Raw genomic sequence first — 22,705 nt, forward strand, 5'->3', positions numbered from 1 at the left:
CTGCTTCCTTCATTTATGTTTATCGTCACATAAGTTGCACAGAAAGCTGAAGCACTTGCATACAGCACTAGTGTAACGTGTTTGCTTGTATTGGTGGGCAAGGAATGGCTTTTCTCTCTTCTTGGCAACTTCTGTTTCCCATGATATCTATCATTTTTTATTCTAATTTCTTAACCTATACATGTATCCATTTATAAAAGTGTGTTTTATTTATACACTACATGCTATTACATATATGTGAGTACATCATATAATGTACAAGAGTATTTTTCCCTTTTGTTTCACTTCAACTTTTAAAAGGGGTGGAAAGTGGTGAATACTCTTCTTTGTTACCTCACAGTTTGCACCCTCTTTTGCTTCATAACTTTCTGTTTACTCCATTTTTCCTTCCTAAATTGAAGAAAATAAATGCGGCAGATGACTTTGAAAGGCGTGACGCGTGAGACAGCTCTTGAGACCAAGGAGAGCCAACAGATCCAACAGGAATTGAAGGCTGTGAAGAAGGAAATTTAAGATATAGTGCATGAATTTGAGAACCAACTTAAAAATGCTGATTCAGATAAATACAATCTGCTGCTGAAGAAAGCAGAGTCTGCAATTGCATCCCTTGTTGAAGCTTATCAGCCTACTGATGGTTTTTCTATTGGGAATACGGACAGTAGGTTGCATGTACCACAGCCTGGTGAGCAAATGTGTGTCAAGGGACTTGGGAAAAAGTTGGCTACTGTAATTGAAGCACCTGGAGATGATGACATGGTCCTTCTCCAACATGGAAAAGTCTGAGTACATGTGAATAAACACAGTGTAGGAGCTCTTGCAAATACTGGTATTAGTGGTGGAACAGCTTCTAATCAGGTATGAGGAGTAATATCAAATTTTTTAATTATTGGCGATTATTCCAAAGTTCTTAATATATTGTCCCTATGCATGATGCTACGAATTGTTCAGCACTTTTTAATAATGCTACTCTATTAAATGATTATCCTTTTTTTTTTTTGGTCAGTCAACTTTTGGGAACACACATTATTCATCAACTTCTCAATTTGGACATATCATGGACAGTTGTTCTGAAATTGGATATTAATTGCGAGAGGAAACTAGTACTGCATGTGGACATTAGCTCTCGGCATCAGTTAAACAGAGGACAATGGGCATTTTTTCTGCACAATTGCCTAAATGTTTTTCGTATATTTCATAGCACAATGCTCTCTATTTGGGAAGCAATGTGATATATAGGTATCAACAAACAACCTGCTACTGCTTTGTGGAAAGGCTTCTACAATGCATAGATCAACTGATGCTTTTAACCATTGACTGGAACATATATTGCCCTGTAATGTTTGTTTACCTCCAAAGCCAACAGTTAAACATCCTTGCGTTTTTCACCTAATTATGATTAGCTTGCTTTATGTCAATTAATCGTTCTATATTGGAAAGTTAAGACACTAAATGTGTTTCTTATGGAACCCGAGGGACTGAATTGGTGCAAAATCCAACTATTAGGTACTAAAAGTTATTAGACATTTAAAGAATTGTCTTTTGGTTTGAGGATTTTCATTCTGAATATAACTTTCATTTATATCATTTTCCATCAGGTGTAATTGATTGATCTGCATTGTACTTATTAGTTGAATGTTGTGATTCTCTATACTACATCAATTTTGAGATTAAAATGATCAACTACTTGTTGGAGCATACACTACTAAATTTGATGGCAGCGGGTGTACCTGTTAACATTGTAGGGAGTTATGAGAACTCTCAGGAGCCCTAGAAGCTTCTCCAGAACGAGCAATAGTGAGGAGGTTTCCTATGGACCTGTGTTTCAAACATCCAATAATACAGTTTCTTATTAGCTTACTCAGCAACACTTGGCATGTCAGTCTTTGAAATTTACATCGCGTACGCGCGGTGAGCACCTCCTAGTATGTTTCAAAGGATGAAGAAATTGACGATTTTCACAGTTGATGATGATGACTCAGTGATGATTAGAATTGCGAAAAGACAATGCATATCTAGCGAGTGGGGTGGCGCACCAAATCATGTGGACCACAGAAAAAAAAATTGAATGAAGGAATCATTAATTGTTTTTCTTTGTTTCATTCATTTTGAGAAAATGAAGGTGAAAGGACCATGTAATATATAGCCTTATCGTTTTATCTGGAGGTAAGCATGGCCACAGATGTAACCATCAACATGCCATTCCAGCGAACGCCACCCTCATCAAGCAGATATGTGAATTTAATTTTAGCAGTCTTTAGGAGAATTTGAAAAACAATCTTAATCGGTGGTATTCGGATTCAGGCCATGAAAATCTGTTGGTGATGTTAAGATGGTTTTAATACTGCACCTCATTCCAATGGAAAATCTGGTCTGTTTAATTAGGACAATTCAATTACTCATCCACTTGTAAGATTTTTTTTTTGTTTTGTTTTTTGGGTTGGGGAGGGGGAAGAGCTGTAGCTAGTGCTAACTCACTGTCCAAAGACCTAACTTGCAAATTCATTTATACCAAACTATCAGAAGTTGCCTATGGGTTCGTTGGGCTTTAACGATTGGAAGATAAAATTTAAACCCAACAAAATAACAAATTGATGGAATAAAATCGAGCGCAACAGGGTTCACTGAAATTTGCATATTTATGGGTTTCTCTATTTTCCCTGGGCTTAAAATGACGAATATGGCTGACCAATAACAGAAAGATATCCGTGCATTTCTTCTGGCATTAATATTTTCCTTAACGGTCAAATTGAGCTGCTTAGTTTACACTCGTCAAATATTTTTAAAAAAAGGCGTAATTTTTTTTTGTTGCATAGCGTCGTTGAGTTAAGGGCATCAAGGCGTGATACCATAGATTGGAATTTTTTTTTTTCAGAATATGCGATCTCAGGAAACAGAAAAACAAAATGTATCCGATTTTTTTCAGAATGTATGCGATCTCAGGACCGATTAGTGACTACTATAAAAGTCTAGATTAGTGATAAATAAATAGACGAAAATTGGGTGAAATTTGATGATAATTAAACAGGACAGGACATTATTTCCTTGCACTCTCTATTTTCTTTTCTAGCCAATGCGAAAGGAAAAAAAAAGAATGCATAGCGTAGCAGATGAATATAAAGCGGCTTTCATTATTAAAGTCTCATACATATCTTTGGAAATCCGGAAACATATACCGAAACCGAATGTCAAAGCGGAAAAAAAGAAAGGAGAAGAATAGAAGCAAAACCAGACCACCACGGAAAAGGCAAATAAAAATGAAAAACAGCTAAAAGTACAGCCCCAGTTCTCAATTTTATTGACAACTAACTGTCAACTGCCAAGAATCGCAGCCTCAAATTTGAGGGGCCGGGGCCGGGGCCGGGGCCAAATTTGTGAAGAAGGGGCTTAGAAACCCTTTGGCTTGGCGGCAATGAAACTGATGCACTGCACCTGACGGACGTTGTCGAATCCGATGATCCTGACCCAGCAATTTGGGTATTCCTTCAGGCATTCCCCAACCTCGTTCAGCACCTGAGTTGCGTCCGTGCAGCCGTACATAGGCAGCTTCCACATGGTCCAGTAGCGTCCGTCATAGTATCCCGGTGACCTGTGGTATTCACGGTACACAAATCCTTTCTACACGTTCAAACCCACCAAATCACAAACCCCGCATCAGCATATTAATCTATCTACTCTACTCTACTGCTATTAACATTAACCAAACGAACGTATTAGCTTCAGTATAAATATTAAATGCCTGTCTCTATACCCTTTTTATTTGTTTGTTTGTATAAATCTTTCCGCCACTGAAAAATAATATGTTAGTACATGCAAACATCTTATCTGTGTAACCTTTTTTTTTTTTTTTTACCTCCAACTCGAATTCCAAGCAAGGAACCCATCCACTGCGGATAAGGTAATCAATTTCCTTGAGCAATTGCTCGTCGGTGAGATCTGGAAGATATGACAAAGTCTCGTACTTCTTCAGTCCCCTTGGTGGCCACACCTAAAATTAAAAGTGTGTGTGTGTGTTCGAATCAAACTCGAGTGGAAATCCAAGTTGAATGCATACATGTACATATATAGAGAGAGAGTGCTAGTATTTTGCGGTTGGTGTGGGGTACCTGCATGCACTGGACTCTTCCACCGTTGGTGGCAAGGGAAGTAATGTCGACGGACTTCTTGGAAATGGGGAATGAAGAAGCGGCTTTGAGGCCGTTGAAGGGTGCAACCATGCTAGCTTGAGCAGGGCTGGCCCTGGTGGTGGTGGCAACAGCTGCCGAGGAGATCATTGAGGATGCCATTCTCGCTAGCTCGTTGCCTTCGTTTTTCTTCTAATAATAGCAAGGGAATCAATCATATGGCCTTTGCTCTACCGAACCCTTTCTATATATAATGCAACTACTTGCTCTTCCATGGTTCCTATATCTAACGGACAAAAATCCATCATCCTGATCTTAGACCATCGTCCGCCATTGGATTATGTGGTTCACCACATTCCCTGCTTAATGACCACATGAAGGCACAAGGTTTTTGGACCTTAGCCTTATCATTAACCACCACACTCGCACTGCCACGTGGCGATTGATTTTCAATCATCTTATCTCATCTGTTTTTCGAATGAATGGAAGGACGTGAATCGAAGGATGATAAGTAACGGTTGGTTAATTTTGGGTTCAGTTGATATATCTTTTTTTAAAACCCAAAACAAAACAAAAAAAAAAAAAATTCTTTGATTTCGTTTTCGAGCCCAGAATCATACTGCAGCAGCTACAGTGCAGAAATGTCGCGGTCTTTTCTTTCTGCGATCGCCATTCCCTTGCTCAGACTCAAATGTATGGAGTAAACTTATCGTTTTCTTAAGATATTTTGTTTACTAAATTGTTCTTCAGTACATTTGATTTGATCACACTCTGGACGGACATAGACTCTGGTGTGATGGCCCTTATTTTCATAATTGTTCCTCCAACAAACCACGGAGCTTGGCTCATTGATTATCAAGGAGGATCTGTGTATGCGGGGGTTCAAATTTCATCTACAGTGGAGACACCATATTCTATATAATTTAGAATAAAATAAATTATACAATTGTTACCGTCTCAAAAAAAAAAAAAAAAAATTGTTCCCCCAACAACTATCTACATATCTTCCCCACAACCTTACCTTAAAGCCAATTGCAACATTAAAGCAGTGAAGAAGACATATAAAACTTTTAATTTTTTTTAAAGAGAAAGAGAGGGAAGGGTGCGTTTCAACTGTTGCAAAGAAAATCTAGTCCATATTAATTTCCATATGGATTGATGCATGATTGGCAAAACATTTTATAGCTAAATGACTTCTTTTATAGCTCCAAGCCTTCAACTCCCCAAGTAGTTGTCTGACCAAAACAATAAAAAAGTTCAATGGCCCCGTGTGTCATTTCCCTGTGAATTTTGGGTGCTCGATAGACTGATCAAAAATATGCATGCCCGGTGCTCCATAGACTGATCTGGACGATATCAATATAGAATCCATGGAAAATTTTCCAGTATGATTAACATTTATAGGTTAATCATTGATTTTGGTCAAAAAAAAAACAAAAAAGTTTCTTAAAAAAATTAAAAGTCGTAGTCGTTGCTATCTTTTCGAAGTCATAGTCAACGCAACTGCAACCAAAAGAATTTGACCTGAAGTAGAGCCCATTAAAAGCTGCCTGGTCTATTTGGGCCGAGGACCTAAGAAAAATGTCCCTCACCTCATTTGATGACAAGATTTCTTTACAAGAAAAAGACCAATAATTGTAATACCCAATTTGGAAATCTGGGGCCAAGCGATGCAGAGTCCAATTCATAGCTCACATTTCCTAGGCTCAATCTGGATTACTCAACTCAAATCAAAATTGGTTTTCAACCTTAATATTAGTCAAGCACGGCTCCGATTTAGTCGGGACTCAAATCTAGTAACTGAGGTTGAAATCTGAGGAATCAGAGATCTTAGATTTCTCTAATTCCTCGACCTCTTTCTGTTTCTTAAATCCTATTAATTTTTTTTTTAAAGAAAAAGAGTAGGCATAGGAGTTAGTAAACATGTCCGTCCAATGGTTAAAATCTGATGCCATCCATATATTAGACAAAATGGACATTTAAATCCAGTTTGAGCAGCGACATTCAAAGAGAATTGTTTGTTTGTGCTACTTCTTCACCCACGGATAGCAATCCATTCGTCACCTGATTTGATTCTCATCTTTACGAATAAAAACCAAAATACCAAAAGAGAAGTTGTTATAGACAAATCCACTCTAGAATTTAAGTACTGAAGTCACTATAGTATTATAATACAACAGTTCTGGGGAGGGGAACATATACATACGCCCCTATACCTATAGTACAGTATAGTCTTGCTGACAAACTGGATACGCAAATGAAGGAGGACAATTAGCGAAAGTGGAGAAGGGACCTACACAGGAAAGACATTGGGGTTTGGCTAGCGAATCAGCACACGCATTTGCTCCCCGAAACACATGTTTCGACGGAAGCTGCTTGGAACCGAACCTGCAAAGAGATAGATTGACATCAAAGGAACTTCCAGTGTTGTTAGAGTTGAACAAGTCGACAACATCGGAACAATCAACAGTCTTCAACTGAATATTAAGATTAGGTGCAAGTTCCAGCCTGAAACCATTGGACTTTGGTTTTATGATTGGGAAAACCCTCCAATGAATCAAGTTAAGGGTTCAAATTCCGCCTACTGCACTACATTAAAAAGGGAATAGAGTGCTTTTAAAAAAAAAAAAAATTTCAATCCAAAAGTAGAGTAGATTATTTACGTTAATTAGGAAAGAAAAAAAAAAAAAGGAGAAAGCTTCATTCTGGCCTTCTCATTTACAAATTTCCCTTCTTATTCCGTGGCCCTTTGAGATTCCTTGCATGCCAATGTCATTAGGGCCTATATGTTTGACAACAAAAGTGTCAAAAGATCGGAAACTCTGATAAAATAAGAATCATTAGAACATTTTATTTGATTCATTAGCATTACAGCACCAAAAGAATATGTACTTGCTCTCAATTTTACATATGCTTCCAAAAGTAGGAAATTTATTTACTCACACCTAATTAAATTAGGGTAATCTTTCAATTTTCTTTTGGGTTTTGGGTTAGTCTTTCATTATTTTTTTATTGGTCTACCCTAAGCCAAGAAATTACTTGAAAGAAATGGTTGCTTTCTCTGGCAAGTAGAAACTAAGGTTTTTTTTTTTTTTTTTTTTTTTTTTTTGAAAATGACAAACGAATCTAATATGTTTCATTCGAGTGAGCAAGATGATAATTCTGCAACAACAAACTACACTAGGCAAAAAAAAATGGCGGTTAAAGTTATGCTATACGTAACATCCAAATGTATTGTCCTTTTACTTGAATAATTCATGGTTACTCAATAATAATCTGCTTCAATGGCATGCATGATTACAGCTACAAGTATTTTTAGCGTACAGAAGACGGTCTGGGGGCCAAATAATTAACTAGCTCAACCCGTTCCAGAGAGTGTGGATCCTTGAGTCTTCTTCACGCTTCAACCAACCAGCTATCAGCTTATAGTTATGGACCGAACCTTTTCTCTTTTTTTTTTTTTTTTTTTTTTTGGGGGAAGGGGTACCATGCAATGCAGTACTAGGTTTTGAAGAAACTAGCTCAAGAAGAAGAAGCCAAGTTGTCATCTAAAGCTTTCGTCGGTACAAATAGTCTTTCGATGTAAATATGCCAAAGCAATCAAACGGACCTGAAGCGTTGATCAACGTAATGCTGAGAGGAAAAGTACAAGCGCAGAGCTGGAATCCAGTCGAGTGTTGATCTTGATCCATCCAACTCAAACACAATTGCTGCCAGTGGTTTTAATGCAATGGACTGTGGCTTTGATTCATTGAACAATGGTGCGCTGAATTCCTTTTTTAATTGCAGCCTCCAATTGTTTTGGAAAAATTGAACGCTAAAATTGATCAAAATTGACATTAGACGTACTTCCAAAAAATTTCTATATCTTACCAACTAATCCTGCAACACCGGATTGATGATTGCAATCAGTGGGGACGGCTGTTGAAACCACAAGCCAACTACTGTACTATATGTATATTGGGACTGATAAGATAGAGAGTTTCCTCTCATTTCGGTCAAATCGTTTTTACATGTTTATAAAATCGGAAGGTTTCCTTTCCACTGAAAATGTTCATGCATCGACTGACTATTGAAGATGCTCTTGTGGCCAAGCACAAAAGCAAGAAAATATAAGGAAGCCACGTGGATGGCGTGCCGGCTCGAAGAGGATACAATGCTGACCGATGCAATGTTGACTTCAATTTGTTCCTTTTACTGTGTGTATATTTATGTATATACACGTATGCTTGCACACGTCAATCGATCAGCATCCATTTTTTTTTTTCAGCGGTGATAATAATATTTATATAATTTACTTTTTTTTTATTCTAAGAAAAGGAGGAACCTAACCTATGGAATGAAGTCATAGAAGCATTAAGCCACAAATACTGATCGGTGGAATGCAAGATTTGAATTCTTGACTTTTCACTCATAATCAGTACTTAAAGTCTTGGTATTGAATCGATCAGCAGTCTTGGAATGATTCATTCCGACTGTTTATCAATTTTCTTCTCCAAATCACCGTTGCTGAACACATTATATAAAAAAAAAACCACTTAATAGTTGATTCATTTGGAAAATGATATTCACATTTGAATATTAGCATTTTGCATTCCAGTCCAATTACTCGATAATATACTTTCAAAAAAAAAGTATGAAATGTGTCAAAAAAAAAGTATGAAATGTGTCACTTCTTAATACTTTTTTGTTAAGAAAGCTTGCTGACATGTGTCCTTAGGAGTTTGAAGTAGGGCAAGAGGGCACGGCACGCCAATGTAAGTCCGCTAGAGGGGCGGCAATGACATAAAATGGAATCAAAATTGCATTTTATCAAATCATTTTTTGTGGGGCAGAAACTGTGAATTTTTCAAGTTTTGAAGTGGGTTCATCACAACCAATCAGTGTACGCACAATTCAAGAATAAAGAAGCCATGGGGGACACCGCGAATCTAGTTGGTACATCCATTACTAATCTAGCTTGAATTGTTTAATCTTAAGCTAATATAATCAAGGTGGTTGAGATCAACTTGGAGCAGCATGCACAAGAAGTTTTATTGTAGCGGCAGTGTAAAAAATTCTTATTTATTGACCGACTTTTGGTTTCTTTAAGCCGTGAGTGGAGGAGGGAAATAGAAGAGCGTTAAAGTTACCGCCAAAACTCATTAGGACAGTCAAACCCATTTTCATTACTGGCAAAATTCTAACTCCTCAAAGTCAAATGTTTCTATCCATTTGTATCCATCCATTAACAACGCCAAGACTACTAGAAAACCATTAAATAGCTGCATGTGATTCTGATGTTCCTGAGGCTATTTTTTTTCTTCCAAAAACTCAGCGGCCGCCCACAGGCACAGCTGGGCTTAACCAACTCTAGTACCGGTTGAAATTTTCTGTGTCGAATATGTCAAATTCAGTGTCAATCCCACTAATCACGTGATAGTATAAGAAATTTAAATAAATAACATATGACAAATTAAATAAATATGATACTTGGCATAAATATAGAAGTGGCACTGAATTGTCATTAGAAAAGTGGCACTGAGGATCCTGTGTGCTCTAGTACCACCGGGGGTGCTGTGACTGAAACAAACAAACTTTTTTTTTTTTTGATGAATTGCTAAATTTTCGTATTAGCATGATACTACTATTGTTAATTAAAGATAATTATCTAACTTGGGACCTTTCAGCCGACTTTGAGTGAGATGTACTTTGAAAAGTAATTCTGGTAAAATGTTGAGTACCAGTAATACTTAAAGGAGGAGTACAGTAGTTTTGGATTATTTTAACAATTTTTGGTGATTTCTTTTAAGAGCCCTTTTTCTTTAAAAGATATTCATCACACAATGGATCTAAGGTTTCTGTATTCGAGGGCAGCTTATAAAGTTTTCTGCATTAATAAAGGCGAAACAGTCCAAGCTTATGGGATAAGCATGAGAGACTGACCGGGTACCGGTGAAACCAATAGCCCACTGCCCAAGTTGAGCGCCCACAGACCGGAGCAGCAAAACCAGAAACCAGTCGTCTGTTTTCACTCCGCCCCAGAAGAGCTGGTTTCTTACTTTTCGTTGAACACGACCTCCCGAAAACCAGGAGCGAGCACGGTGGGGCCAACCCCGTGTGGTGTTAGTGGGTCCTCGTCCTCCACGATATGTGGCGATTCGACCGCTCTCTGACAACTCCACGTGCTAACCACGCGCTCGTGGTTTTTGTTCCCACTGCCACTTGCATGGCACTTCCCCCAATGCTCCCTCAAACTCCTCCACCTGTGCATCTTTCCCTTCCCCCACTAGCATTAACTTTCTCAAAATTCCCATTTATAGGCTTCAGGTGACGCCTCGTTTACCGTGATCAAGAAACTCCCCCCACTTCAATAATGCTTTTTCAAGCAAGTGGAATTGGGGCAGGGATGAATTTGGATTGGTTGGATCGAGAAAGTACGAGCAAGGGAGTTCGAATCCACTTGTACTAATAAAAAAATTTAGAAAAAAAGCAAGTGAGATTGGATTTGCAACTTTGGAACTACACTTTTAGGGTCAATGCCAATATGTCCCTCAAGTATAATATATTTTGATATGCCCTTTACAATACTAATTGCAATTGTAATTGGAATTAGAAATGAGGGAGTGTAAGTGAAATATCTCGTTTTCAAATCCTTTTACTTATAATAAAAGAAAAGGTGGAATCAGAAAATTTCCTTTAAGAGAACTTCAATTAAATCGACAAGTATATAATATAGAATATTTTTCATTTTCTGTAGGAGCAAAAAATTAAATTTATAAAAAATTTTGAAAATTTTAAATTTTAATGAAGAAAAACTTAATTTGTTAAAAATTGGGAACCATCCCTACTTCTGTCTCTAATTATAATATTTTTTTTACTACTACAATTTCTCACACATTATCAAGCTTAATTTCCTTTGAGAATTCTGATCCAACAAAATCACATGTCTCGTGACTTCCTTCTCTTTTGGACCGAGGTTAATCTTCCTTTTATCAATTAATTATTATCCACAAAAGAGTATATAAATTCCTATGGAGGTTGATCTTTTTATTATATGATGATCTTCTTATTACCTGTGAACAGGCGTGTTATGCCAAGATAATGTTTTCTTTACATTAGCTTATTCAAAATTGGAGTTGGGGCATTCCTTTTGTTTGAAGAGAGGACTAAGAATGCGTTTGATAAAATGAAAATATGAAATCAAAAGTTTAAAATACGAGATCTAAAACTATTAAATTACTTAACGGTCAATTATTGAAATACTAACATTTAAGCGTATTTTGTATTAAGTGATAAGTGAGTAACTAATCATTTATTGTTTTGATTAAATTTTATCTAAGAAATTCATAACTGTTAAATTAATTAAGATGTTCTATTTTTTTTTATCTTCAAGCACTTCTGAACATTTTAAAATTTGAATATATTAAATTTAAGTATTGAATTAAGTTATCAAATATTTGTTGAGTGTTTTGATTTAAAAATAATAAGATTTGTTATATATTTTTAAGTGAAAAACTCTTGTATTTATATATTGGATTTGTTTCAAATCAAAGCATGCTAAAGTCTTGTGCTACCAAAATTTTTAGAAATAATGCAGTAAGTTATAAACTGATTTGATCAATGTATCATAATTTGATAGACCTTACTGAAACATTTGCAAATTACATTCAGTCCAAAGGGGGCATGTTTGCAATTAACCCTTGATTCCATAGCCCTTGGCCTTGCTGAGGGAGGCAACTTGGCAAAAACATACCAATGGGGGGACTCTATTGGAATCTGATGATTGGGAAGTGAGCACACGCGGCACCAGTGCAAGTGTTATTGTGAATAGTTAGTTCAAGGTTTCTTTTTTTAAAGGAAATTTGAGCGAAGGTGCAGCCCCCAATTCCACGAATATGGAAAACCTGGGGTTTAGACTACCTCTATTTTATTTTTCTCCATCAAACAACTGCGGCCTCTAGTAATGAACTAGCTGACCGGTACCGCCCCAATTAATCCCAGCGGCTTCCCTCCCCAGCATACAGGCACGATACCTCTTCAACACGTTACAACTAGTCCTCCTATATATCTCGCCCAAGTCCTCAAACTATTACTTACCTCATAAAAAATCATCTCTTCTTCTCCCCTAAAAACTTCTACTACTACTCATCTGGTATCTATTTCTTGTCTTTTTCAAAAAGTTTTTTTTTGGGGGGTGGTTCAATCTATTATTTATCAGTTAGGCTGTTAAACGTGGAGTGATCATCATCAGCAAAAATGCGGATGAGTTGCAACGGATGCAGAGTCCTCCGGAAAGGCTGCAGCGAGAACTGTAGCATCAAACCATGTCTTCAGTGGATCAAAAGCCCCGAGTCCCAAGCCAATGCCACTGTTTTCCTCGCCAAGTTCTACGGCCGCGCCGGCCTCATGAACCTCATCAACGCCGGCCCTGAACACCTCCGACCTGGTTAGTTCACCTGCATGCATATATGTTTATATATATATATAAATATATATATATCTACGTGGCATTTTATTTTGTAAACCTTTTTGGCTAATTTAAGCTCTTAATTCTGTACAGCGATATTCAGATCATTGTTGTACGAGGCTTGTGGAAGGATCGTGAACCCGATATATGGATCGGTCGGATTGCTGTGGTCAGGAAACTGGCAGCTTTGTCAGAACGCTGTGGAGGCTGTTCTGGAAGGAGCTCCGGTGAGCCAGATTGAATCTGAAGCGGCTGAGACCAACAATGGGCCTCCTTTGAAGGCTTGCGACATTAGGCACGTGAACAAGAATGAAAAATCAGAGGGGTCGGGTGGTCTGCACCGGGTCAGGACCGGGTGCCGGTTCAAGAGGTCCGCGGTCAACAAGCCGAAGGTGGTAGCTAAGGGTTGGGTGGGTTCGGGCGATGATGAATCGGCTCATGAGGAGGGGAACCGGTCCACCAGCCATGAGTCGTCGTTGAGCCACCAGTCTGAGGCTGCAAGGAATGTGGAGGGAGAGAGCCAGGACACAGAGAGCTTGGCTTCCGAGGAGACGGGTGAGGCCGAGGCCGGGGCTTTGGAGAGAGCGGAACCGGAGTTGAGTTCAGAAAAGGACGAGCGAGCCGGGGATGGCGAAATTGAGCTGGAGCTAACTTTAGGATTGGAGTCGACGCATTCAAGAACTCATGGCGTCAAGGCGAAGGAAGTAAGCAAGCGGATTCATGAACACGGTGCTTTTTCGGTCGACGGAGTTTGCAGGATGGAGCTGGGGTTGGACTGATCGGCTTGAAGACTTGATCAGAAAGCCGGGCGGTTGATAGTTTTGGTGGCTCGTTCATATCAAACTTCTTCTTCTTTTGTCTTATTTGTTTTGAGGAGTAATATTTTTGTAAGTTGTACAACTTTTGCTTTGCAGCAGGTTGGAGTCTTTTTGGGCTTTTTGTTTACCTTTTTTTTTTTTTTTTTTCACTTTCCATGACGTGAGAGAGAGAGAGAGAGAGAGAGAGAGAGAGGGGGGGTGGGGGGGAGTTGTACAGGGATGAGTGAATATGTACGTATACACAAGGGTATAAAATGGGTAGAAGGAAAAAAAAAATAGACAGACGGCTTGCTTTGCAAGAAAATCTTCTTCAAAGCCCGTAGTCTTGTCTTGATTACGTAGTAGAATATTTATTTTCCATCATTATTAGTTTATTTATTACTAATTCATGTCTGAGCAAAATCCTTTACTATATACCCATCGACGAAAGAATCCTTTATTTATTATCTAATGTTTATTTACTTGAAAAAGTTTTCAACCTATTGATGCATCAAGTGCCCGTGGAAAAAAGGGCAGTTTATACGTGGTAACTAAACCATCGACAGGTCATCTGATTACCGTGAAAATGCAGAGATGATTTGCATGGAAGTTTAAGTTTTTTTTTTTGTTTTTTGGATTGTTTACTCTTCTTACAGAAGCTTATGGATTTCCTGGCCTTGCATCCTTCTTTATGCAATACATTGTACATGGGGCAAAGTTCTATCCAAGGTTCGTTTGGGTTGTAACTTTTCAAGAGTTTTTTTTGAAAAGAAATTGAGATAACTACTCAGAATAGCCTATTTATACAAATTTTCAAGAGTTTTTTTCGGTTTTTTTGAGAGGGAGGGAGGGGGGGGGGGGAATTGAGATAACTACGGAAAATAACTTATTATTTCTTTCCAAATCTTTTAATGTTGCAACTTGCAAATTTGTGTAAAGAAAATTAACCTTATTTTTATTTACTGTATTTTCTACACTTTACATCCCTTTAGGCTTTCCTAGAAGTCCACGTGTACAAGCAAATCAACTAAGTGTACAATCAATTGGATAAGTCACTGAACCAAAAAAAGAAAGTACGGATCATAAATCTAGTGCAGAAAGAACTCTTCATTAGGTGTCAGAATTTTCCTGTGAAAAATGAGAAACCTTTTTTTTTTAAAAAAAAAAATATATATATATGACTATTTTCATCGAGCGAAAATTATGTCGATTTCTCATCCATGGACAAAAAAAAAGTCTTTGAAGTAGAAGCTTCCCCTGACAGTGCAAGGGGTAAATAGGTGTAAGTTTCTTCTTAAAAGCAAGCAGCACTGCTTCTTCATATACATCAACTCTCCCAACCCCACATGAGACATAATTATTGTTACTCTTTCAATCCGATACAAGAATGGTTTAAAGTGACTGATTAATTTAGCTTAAACCATTTATATGTCGTAGTATTTCAATTTTTTGGAAACTGTTTTTATCTCTCAATTTGAATTGTTCTTAGCTGGGGACATTATGGGGTAAATTTTGCCATTTTACTTCATGGATATAACATTATGGAGTATAATTTAGTGATTAGGATTGAAATCTCGATGTCCAAATCCTCCTAGTTTCTTGCCGTGTTTTAAATCCCATCCTTTTCCCCCGCTGTAATTTTTATTTTTATTTTTCTAAATAGCATCCTCATATATGTTTGCCTAAGTAGCCTGCCCCATATATATATATATATATGTATATATATCCGGATCCGGACTATCGTTTACCCGATTTTCCGGGAACCCCAAAGATCCATTTGCCATTAATACCAATTTCCATTTCTATTGGCCCATTAATAGCAAGTTATTGGACCCACGCCCACTGCGCATCGACGTAAGTAAAGCAAATTGCAGGCCAACCAAAGCCCTACTGTCTCTTTCCCTTTCTCCCTGTCCGGCCTTTTTCCCCGTTTTCAGACTACACAACACCTCAGTGGTTTCTTCTGATTCTCCTTTCCAAAACCAAACCCCATGGAGCAGGAGCTCAGCAAGCACCAATCCCCTCGCCTTTACCACCAAAAATACACCTCAAAACCCTCACTCAAAAAACACCGCATTTTAGAGTAGGAAATTTAGTCCGACTCCTTCGTCGACTCCTGGGTACGTATCCTAGTTGGTGTTTTTATTTGTTATTTTATTCTTCTTTTTGTTTTAAATAATTTTCACCGGTTAAGAAAATTAAACCTAGCTCCTCGCAAATGAGTTGTTCGATGCTGGTTTATGAATTTTCCCCCCCTTCTTTTCGTTGTTAGCTTAGAAAGTGGGTAATTATCTAAAAGCTCAGCTCAATCGAGCATTGGTATTCTTCCCGTTTTGCAATTTGAACAGACTATTTGTATTTATCTGCTCTTGTTCATTTTAATTCGAGCTTTTTGCATGGAAAAAAATAGAAAATATAATAACTCTAGTATTTAATTGACTTCACAGCCGTTGGAATCTAAAATTCCGCCCTTTTTGGGATCATAGGGCGAGGCTATCGCCAAATTAATATTACTTGGAATTCGTTTATGTTTGCTGACCATAAATTCTTTCGCAACGGTGTGCGAGAAGCCCTGGAGGTTTGAAATGTCCATTTGACGGTATACATTTCGGTTTTTGGTTTTTGTCACTTAATCGGTTAGACTTATAGACGCGAGTGCAGCTTTGATTCTGTGAAGAAATCGGGCTTCTATTACTCTAAATCGACTGATAAGCTATGAAAGTATGGTCAGTTTACAGCTGGATGATTTCGTGATATGGGCGCCTGATGCTGATCATTAGCTTTTTTTTTGTATTAATCTATGCGAAGAGCTAATTTTATCCCCTTCTTGCTGATGTCGATGGCTTCCTTATTAACAGGTTGTGCCACTCGAATAAGTTTTGCTGTAAACTCATACCCCAGAAGAAAAATAAGTAACTTTTGCTGTAGCAGTTGTATATTAGTTGAATCATGGATGGAAACAGGAACAATTTTTTGAAGCAACGGCCGAGCGCACACTTCAAGAAAAAAGCAGGTCCTAAAAAAGGAAAATGGCATAATTCTGGCCATGAAGAGTCCTCTGAAGATTCACTTTCTTCGGACACTGTTTACCGGATACTTTGTCAGTCTAGGAAGATAGGTAGTGTTATTGGAAAAGGTGGTGGTATTATCAAAGCCCTGAGAGAGGAGACCCAAGCGAAGATCACAGTTGCTGATGCTGTTCCTGGATCAGATGAAAGAGTCATACTTATTGTCAGTCCTTCCGCAAAACTAGCAAGAAGACAGAATGCTGACAAGGATGTTGATGATCAGGATACTGATTCAAAAGAGCATCTGATGGAGCCCCATTGTGCAGCCCAAGCTGCTCTCTTGAAAGTTCATGACAGAATCGTCGAGGAAGACCTGGGCGGGGCAGATAATGATGACAAAAATGAAATCGTGGTCACTGCACGGCTTCTTGTTCCAAATAATGTGGTTGGATGCCTTTTAGGTAAAAAAGGGGATGTCATACAGAGATTGCGTGGTGAGACTGGTGCCAGCATACGTGTGCTTCCAGCAGACCATCTTCCTTCCTGCGCCATGAATACTGATGAATTGGTGCAGGTAAGTCAGCTTTGTTTGGGAGGATTCCCTGTCATTTGTTTACTTGTAATTTCTTGCTTACAATTTTGTTATTCACCAAATTTGTGTGAATATGAGCTTTTTCTTTACGTGAAGTTCATATATCATGTGTGACTGGATTAGTCAGAAATTTGTCTTTGGCTGTTGTTGCCATGTCTTGTTGATGCATCTCTGCATGTATGTGCTGTAAATGTCTCGGTTCAGGATCATTACCAGATGGCCATCGTATTACTTTCCTACTTAAAATCTCTTTTGGCCTGACAACCAACGTAAAAAATGACAAAGAAATTCCAGATCAATCCAACTACAGCTTGATCAAACCCAATCAGCTTTTACTTCTATTGACAAGCGAGAGGGAGTGAGGGATGTTGGTCAAAACATGTTCAAGAAAGGGTGAGCTTCGTGTGTTACAGAGAGATGTCCCTGGTTGAAACTTACAACTTGTTATGGGGGACCTATTGTAAATGGTAATGGCTGGTGATATCGAGTCTTCAAGCTCGGAGCTTACTGTGGTCTTCGACTTTAAGTTTCTCACTTTATCTGAGATAGAAGGGTATTGGGTTCTTCTGCCATAGTTAGAAATTTGTCAATGTCCTAGATTTACATTTTCTTTAGGCTTCTTAGACTGGTATGGGTTTGAAGATTGTTGTATCCCTCTGGACATTTTTAGCTTCACACCTTTCCTTTCTTCAGTTCAGAAGTAGTATATAGTGTTCTCTCATTTATTTAGTTACAAACTTCAGAAGAGGGTTGCATGGTGTTTCCTCTGTAACTATTGATGTATACTTATTGTAGTACTCATCATTATCTTGTTGCATCGCTTTTTTGTGGTGGTGGCAGGGCAGTGGTTATTAACCACTTTCTTCAGTCTGACTCTAGTATATGGTGTTTTTACGCTCATTTCATTAAAACATAAATAGGTGGCTGGATGGTAAGGCCTTCTGTAACTTTGATCTGTACTTATTGTAGTACTCATATTATCTTGTTACATCCCCCTTTTTGGGGCAGGAGCAGAGGGGTTTTATTAACCTCCAGACAAATGCCTGTGAAGCTTCGAAACTGGGTCTTTCAGCATTACAGTTGAGGCGCTGACATGTGTTTGGGCTTTCCGTCTTGATGAACTACTTTACAATTCAAGTTTGTTTGTTATGTTATAATTCTTTTCTGTTGAGAAGAATTTGATGTGCTTTGATTTTTATGTACAAGCACATCGTGGTTTGTGAAAACAGATCAGATGCTACCATTTTGATCAATAATTGAAGCTTAAAAATGTCTTTTCACCTTTTTGAATGTATTTGAGTGCCTGTGGGATCCTTTTAAGTAGAAAGGGTTTCTGACATGATAGGTTTCTGCAGATATCAGGTAAACCTGCAGTGGCAAAGAAAGCTCTGTATGAAGTGGCAACTTTGTTGCATCAAAATCCTCGCAAGGACAAACTTCCTTTAAGTTTTCCTGCTTATGGTACTCAAGGTTTTCACCCCTCTGGTCCTCCCTTGGCAAATATGCCGCCTCCAGGAAATTTGACTTGGTCCCAGCGTAACCATGATGACCGTGGTATGCCTATGCCATGGCCAGAAAGATATGGAAATCTGCCTTCTGGCATTAGAAGTGATTTTGATGCTTTTCCTCCTGTCGGTGGTGAAGAAGCTCCGTCGGAGTTTTCAATAAAAATTTTGTGCTCAGCTGCAAAGATTGGTGGAGTAATTGGTAAAGGAGGCTTCAATGTGAAACAATTACAGCAAGAGACAGGAGCTAGTATTCAAGTTGAGAATGTTTCCCCAGAATCAGACGAGAGAGTAATTCGTGTCTCCTCCTTTGAGGTTAGTAGATATATACTTCTGTTAATAATAGTAGCATACTGGGGTGATTGCTGAAGTCCATGTGTTTCAGGTTCTTTTGAATCCAAGATCACAAACTATTGATGCGATTCTTCATCTTCAAAATAAAACTAGTGAGTGTAATGAAAAAGGAGTTATCACTACACGACTTCTAGTTCCATCGAGTAAGGTTGGCTGCATTCTTGGGCAAGGAGGTCATGTTATCAATGAGATGAGAAGGAGAACTCTTGCAGATATACGTGTATTTTCCAAGGAAGACAAGCCCAAGTGTGCGTCTGATGATGAAGAACTTGTGCAGGTAAAGAATTGGAGCTTGCCCTTTTGGGATGATATACAATTCCGTGCACTTAATTTAATCTGGTCATTTGATCGGTTTGGACTTTTTTGAGCTTAGATAACAATTTTTCATTATTCAAGCTTATATGTGCCTCTGATAATTCAGATATCAGGGAATTTTGGTGTTGCTAAAGATGCCCTAGCCGAGATTGCATCAAGACTCCGAACAAGATGCCTTCGAGATGCAAATCCTAAAGGTGAACCTGCTCCTTCCAGATCAGTCTCCGGGTATGTTCCTTCAGGGAACTTACCAGGTAGAGACCCGCTCCTATCTGGTGGCATAAGAGCTGGCAGCTCGGGTAGATATGAATTTTTTAAGGTAGGGCTGTGATGTCTTTGCCCTGTCAAAGAATATGTTAGAATTTCTTTCCCAACTTATTTGATACAGTTTGGCTAGCATTTCTCCGTGGAATACTGAATACTCAGGCGATTACTGCTTAGCTTTTGTGTTGAGCATGCTGTTTCATTTATTGCTTTCTTAGTTCCTTGTTATTTGGCATGTGTAGTAATTTCTTTGTTATGCTATCCATCCCTATCACACTTAAACAATATAATACGCCCTTGTATTGCATACCAAGTTGGGTCATATTCGTTGTTCATAAATGTTTTGATTGTGTTTATGGCTCTGGCACGTCCTTTATTTGTTTGGGAAACTGTATTGTAGTAAGATGTTTCCTCATGAAATAAGTCCCTTGTTCTTAAATCATGATGATATTCTATTGAGTTGGGCCTTACATGTTGCTCATGAGTTGTACGCTTTGCTTGAAGGGCCGTCCTCATGAATATGAATCTCCACGGTATCCAGTCCCTCCAAGTGCTATGGGGTATTTCTGCTTCTTCGTTGTTTTTGATCCTATTTTATTAATTTAATCTGAATATAAAGCACTATTCTTTTAATACTTCAGATACAGTGATGCGAAGATCCATAACAATACTGTTGGTTCAATGATGGGACCTGGCAGGAGCAGTGTTGGTGAGGTGAGATTTCTCCTATAGATATATTGAAGGAATAGAGTTCTGTTCAGTAGGTGTGGTTTAACTTTAGCTTTTTGGCCTCTGGTTGAAGTGCAACTAAAATTAGATTGCAAGCTCTTTGCTTACAAATACATCATCACCATGTTGGGTTTACATCTCAGGTCCTAAGGGAGTTTTCCTGAATCTGGTTACCTTATTTTTCTTGTAGTTTTCCTTTCGTAATGCTTTACAAGTTCTTAGAAGAGTGGTTATTGTGCTCTGATGTAACGTTTTTATTGCTGTGAAAACAAATGTGTTTTGCTCAATTGGATCACATTATTATTACTTTAAGCTCTGTATTGATTGAGAAATGTGTTCTGTGGACAAAAAGAAGGATAATTTGGTAGATGTACTGATATGAGTATACATGCACTATTGCGAGAAACTATCTAGAGCAAATGACACATATTGTCACTAAACTATTTAGAATTCTCTATTTTTGTCGCTAAACTATTTAGAATTCTCTACATTATGTGAGTAACTAAATTTTTTATTCAGTTAAAACGGCCATTCAACTAATTAAAGCATACATTTTGTGACCAAAAGTTGTAAATTTTCATTAGTTGAGTAGCTAGAGGTGCAAGTCATTACTAGTTGAGTGACAGAAGATATCCTTTTTTTTATTACTCAAATGATTATTTTGGCTAAATAAAAGGTTTAGTGACCAAAACAAAGAATGCCTAATAGACAAGTGACTGTTTTTGTCATTTTCTCTATTTTCTACTGTGGCTTGATCTGGAGATTGAGGTTCAATATTGACCACCGAAGAGGACGGATGGATTCCATTTTCATGCTTGCTTACTGCTCTTTCCAGGCAGGATGTCATTTATACCAAGATCATGGCTTTCCAATGTGAATAATAGGCGTTACCACACTATGGTTTCTTCCATGACTGGGCATTTCATGTTGCCTTTCTGTTGGTGACAACTTTGTCCTTTAAAAGGACTAAACGGTTATCCACTGTTTCATGCTGATAGAATACGAATCATTGTGACCTATCATATTTTCTTTAGACATTTCATTATGCTTGTAATGTTAATTCTGACCTGAGGTTTTTGTCTGTTGAAGTGGGTTTACTGCCAATAAATTTGAGTTTCAACTGTGGGATTGGCTGCTAAACTGCTTTATTCAATCCCAGATTGCTGTCACGAGGTTGAAGCTTCAGGACTCTCTGTCTGGTCCTGGCCGTCTTGGCGACTTTTGGCGTTCTTCTGATCACTTAAATGCCGCACAAAGTGTGGTTCAGGCTTTTGGTTCGCCGGCTGGAAAGAGCAACAATTTTCAACGGGATCCTTATCAAAGTTATAGTGCACAACAGGGTATCTACCATGGCACTAATGCTTCACATAATTCGTACCAAAATCTCAACGCTCAGCAGGCTCCATATCAAAACATAAATATGCAGCAGGCCCCGTACCAGAACATTGGTGCACAAGGTTCTTACCAGTACTAATGTGAGATTTAAGCATTTTTTGTATCATAGGCTCGTTTCCTTTTGATAATTTTCTATTGTTGCTGGCTAACCAGTGCACATGGCTATAGATTTAGATTAGCATTGACATAGTGACATGAATTTCTTGTTCTTATCTGCCATACTGCTGTATTTTGGGACTATGAATTATACAGTCTCTTCTGATGTTGGGCATCAACTTCTTCGCCTCATCATATAATCTAGGACATTTTGTAGAACATCAGTTGCATTTTTTTTTCCTTTTACATAGGTAGGAGTCGTGGTTCTGAACTCTTTACTTCTGGCCAAAGGCATCCGTCTGTTTACCAGCTATGGGAACGTGCCAGTTTTATTTTGGCTTACATGCGTCAATGCTGTATTGATTTGTGGCGTTCTAGACCATTTCCGGTGTTGTGCCCTTTTATTTTTGCTAGCACGGAGGCTACATGCCATACTGGCAACAGTGAACTAGCAAATTAAAGGTTTCTGTAACAGTATTTGAAACCAGAATACTGGCAGAATTGTAGTTATTCATTGGAAAAACTTACTTTGCTTGTATTGTATTGTTGTAGACTTTTGTTCGAAAGCTAATGCTGTTTATTAACAAAATCTAGTTGTGGATGTGGATGTGTGGATTGATGTCATTTATGTCTGGGCTGGTTTTCATTTGCTTTAACGACTTGTGCTTGATTGTGCTGCTGATTAGATGTGGTTAAATCCAATATAAATAAAATTATTAATATTTGGAAGTAAATTTAGGAATAAGGTAAATATAGCCAAGCATGTCCCCATCATCTTGCTATTAAATAATTTTGTTCCCGTAAAATTTGGACATTTAAGCATCTTGTGGTTCGAGTCAAAGTGTGTATTAATTAAACTGGATCTACTACACAGAAACAGAATGGCAGGCACAGAGTGAATAATAATTAATGCATGAGAGTCCCTCAAATCTTTGCAAATTACTCAACTAAACTTGATAACATCTCAAGTACTTTTTAAAGTCAGTTATGTGAAGAAACTTAAAATGGGCTAAGTTAATCATGCGGAAAAATTAGTTAGATATGTTATTGGACATTTTTCATTGAGGTCTGCTACAGAAG

The 22,705-nt window shown here is 38.1% G+C and overlaps 3 protein-coding genes across 4 annotated transcripts; 2 read left to right on the plus strand and 1 right to left on the minus strand.

Moving 5' to 3' along the window:
* Window positions 1–3,101: 3,101 nt before the first annotated feature.
* On the minus strand, window positions 3,102–4,350 carry LOC113776705 (ribulose bisphosphate carboxylase small chain SSU8, chloroplastic-like). Of its 2 annotated transcripts, none has more exons than XM_027321768.1 (3): window positions 4,104–4,346; window positions 3,851–3,985; window positions 3,102–3,615 (listed from the first exon to the last, which is right to left on the minus strand). In XM_027321768.1, exons 1-3 carry the CDS (start codon window positions 4,281–4,283, stop codon window positions 3,385–3,387), a joined length of 546 nt encoding a protein of 181 aa, XP_027177569.1. In that variant the 5' UTR covers window positions 4,284–4,346; the 3' UTR covers window positions 3,102–3,384. The 2 variants fall into 2 exon arrangements, with proteins under 2 accessions (XP_027177569.1, XP_027177570.1); XM_027321769.1 differs by having other exon boundaries at window positions 3,504–3,615; window positions 3,858–3,985; window positions 4,104–4,350.
* Window positions 4,351–12,096: 7,746 nt separating this feature from the next.
* On the plus strand, window positions 12,097–13,532 carry LOC113778586 (LOB domain-containing protein 41). Its single transcript, XM_027324036.1, has 2 exons — window positions 12,097–12,549; window positions 12,664–13,532. The coding sequence occupies exons 1-2, from the start codon at window positions 12,360–12,362 to the stop codon at window positions 13,347–13,349; spliced, it is 876 nt and encodes a 291-aa protein (XP_027179837.1). The 5' UTR covers window positions 12,097–12,359; the 3' UTR covers window positions 13,350–13,532.
* A 1,751-nt stretch (window positions 13,533–15,283) lies between these two features.
* Window positions 15,284–22,007, plus strand: LOC113778174 (KH domain-containing protein HEN4-like). Its single transcript, XM_027323472.1, has 8 exons — window positions 15,284–15,487; window positions 16,226–16,949; window positions 18,323–18,787; window positions 18,858–19,103; window positions 19,248–19,460; window positions 19,910–19,965; window positions 20,047–20,119; window positions 21,294–22,007. The coding sequence occupies exons 2-8, from the start codon at window positions 16,317–16,319 to the stop codon at window positions 21,606–21,608; spliced, it is 2,001 nt and encodes a 666-aa protein (XP_027179273.1). The 5' UTR covers window positions 15,284–15,487; window positions 16,226–16,316; the 3' UTR covers window positions 21,609–22,007.
* The last annotated feature ends 698 nt before the right edge of the window (window positions 22,008–22,705 follow it).

This window comes from Coffea eugenioides, chromosome 7 (genome assembly GCF_003713205.1).
Source record: "Coffea eugenioides isolate CCC68of chromosome 7, Ceug_1.0, whole genome shotgun sequence".
NCBI classification, from domain to species: domain Eukaryota; kingdom Viridiplantae; phylum Streptophyta; class Magnoliopsida; order Gentianales; family Rubiaceae; genus Coffea; species Coffea eugenioides.

Bases quoted from the DNA above. Each gene is read 5' to 3' on its own strand.
- LOC113778174 (XM_027323472.1), top strand. From the start codon at position 16,317: ATGGATGGAAACAGGAACAATTTTTTGAAGCAACGGCCGAGCGCACAC. The intron at 16,950-18,322 runs GTAAGTCAGCTT...AGGTTTCTGCAG, and splicing joins ATACTGATGAATTGGTGCAG to ATATCAGGTAAACCTGCAGT. The intron at 18,788-18,857 runs GTTAGTAGATAT...CATGTGTTTCAG, and splicing joins TTCGTGTCTCCTCCTTTGAG to GTTCTTTTGAATCCAAGATC.
- LOC113778586 (XM_027324036.1), top strand. From the start codon at position 12,360: ATGCGGATGAGTTGCAACGGATGCAGAGTCCTCCGGAAAGGCTGCAGC. The intron at 12,550-12,663 runs GTTAGTTCACCT...AATTCTGTACAG, and splicing joins CCCTGAACACCTCCGACCTG to CGATATTCAGATCATTGTTG.
- LOC113776705 (XM_027321768.1), bottom strand. From the start codon at position 4,283: ATGGCATCCTCAATGATCTCCTCGGCAGCTGTTGCCACCACCACCAGG. The intron at 3,986-4,103 runs GTACCCCACACC...TTTTAATTTTAG, and splicing joins GAAGAGTCCAGTGCATGCAG to GTGTGGCCACCAAGGGGACT. The intron at 3,616-3,850 runs GTAAAAAAAAAA...TTGAACGTGTAG, and splicing joins GCTTGGAATTCGAGTTGGAG to AAAGGATTTGTGTACCGTGA.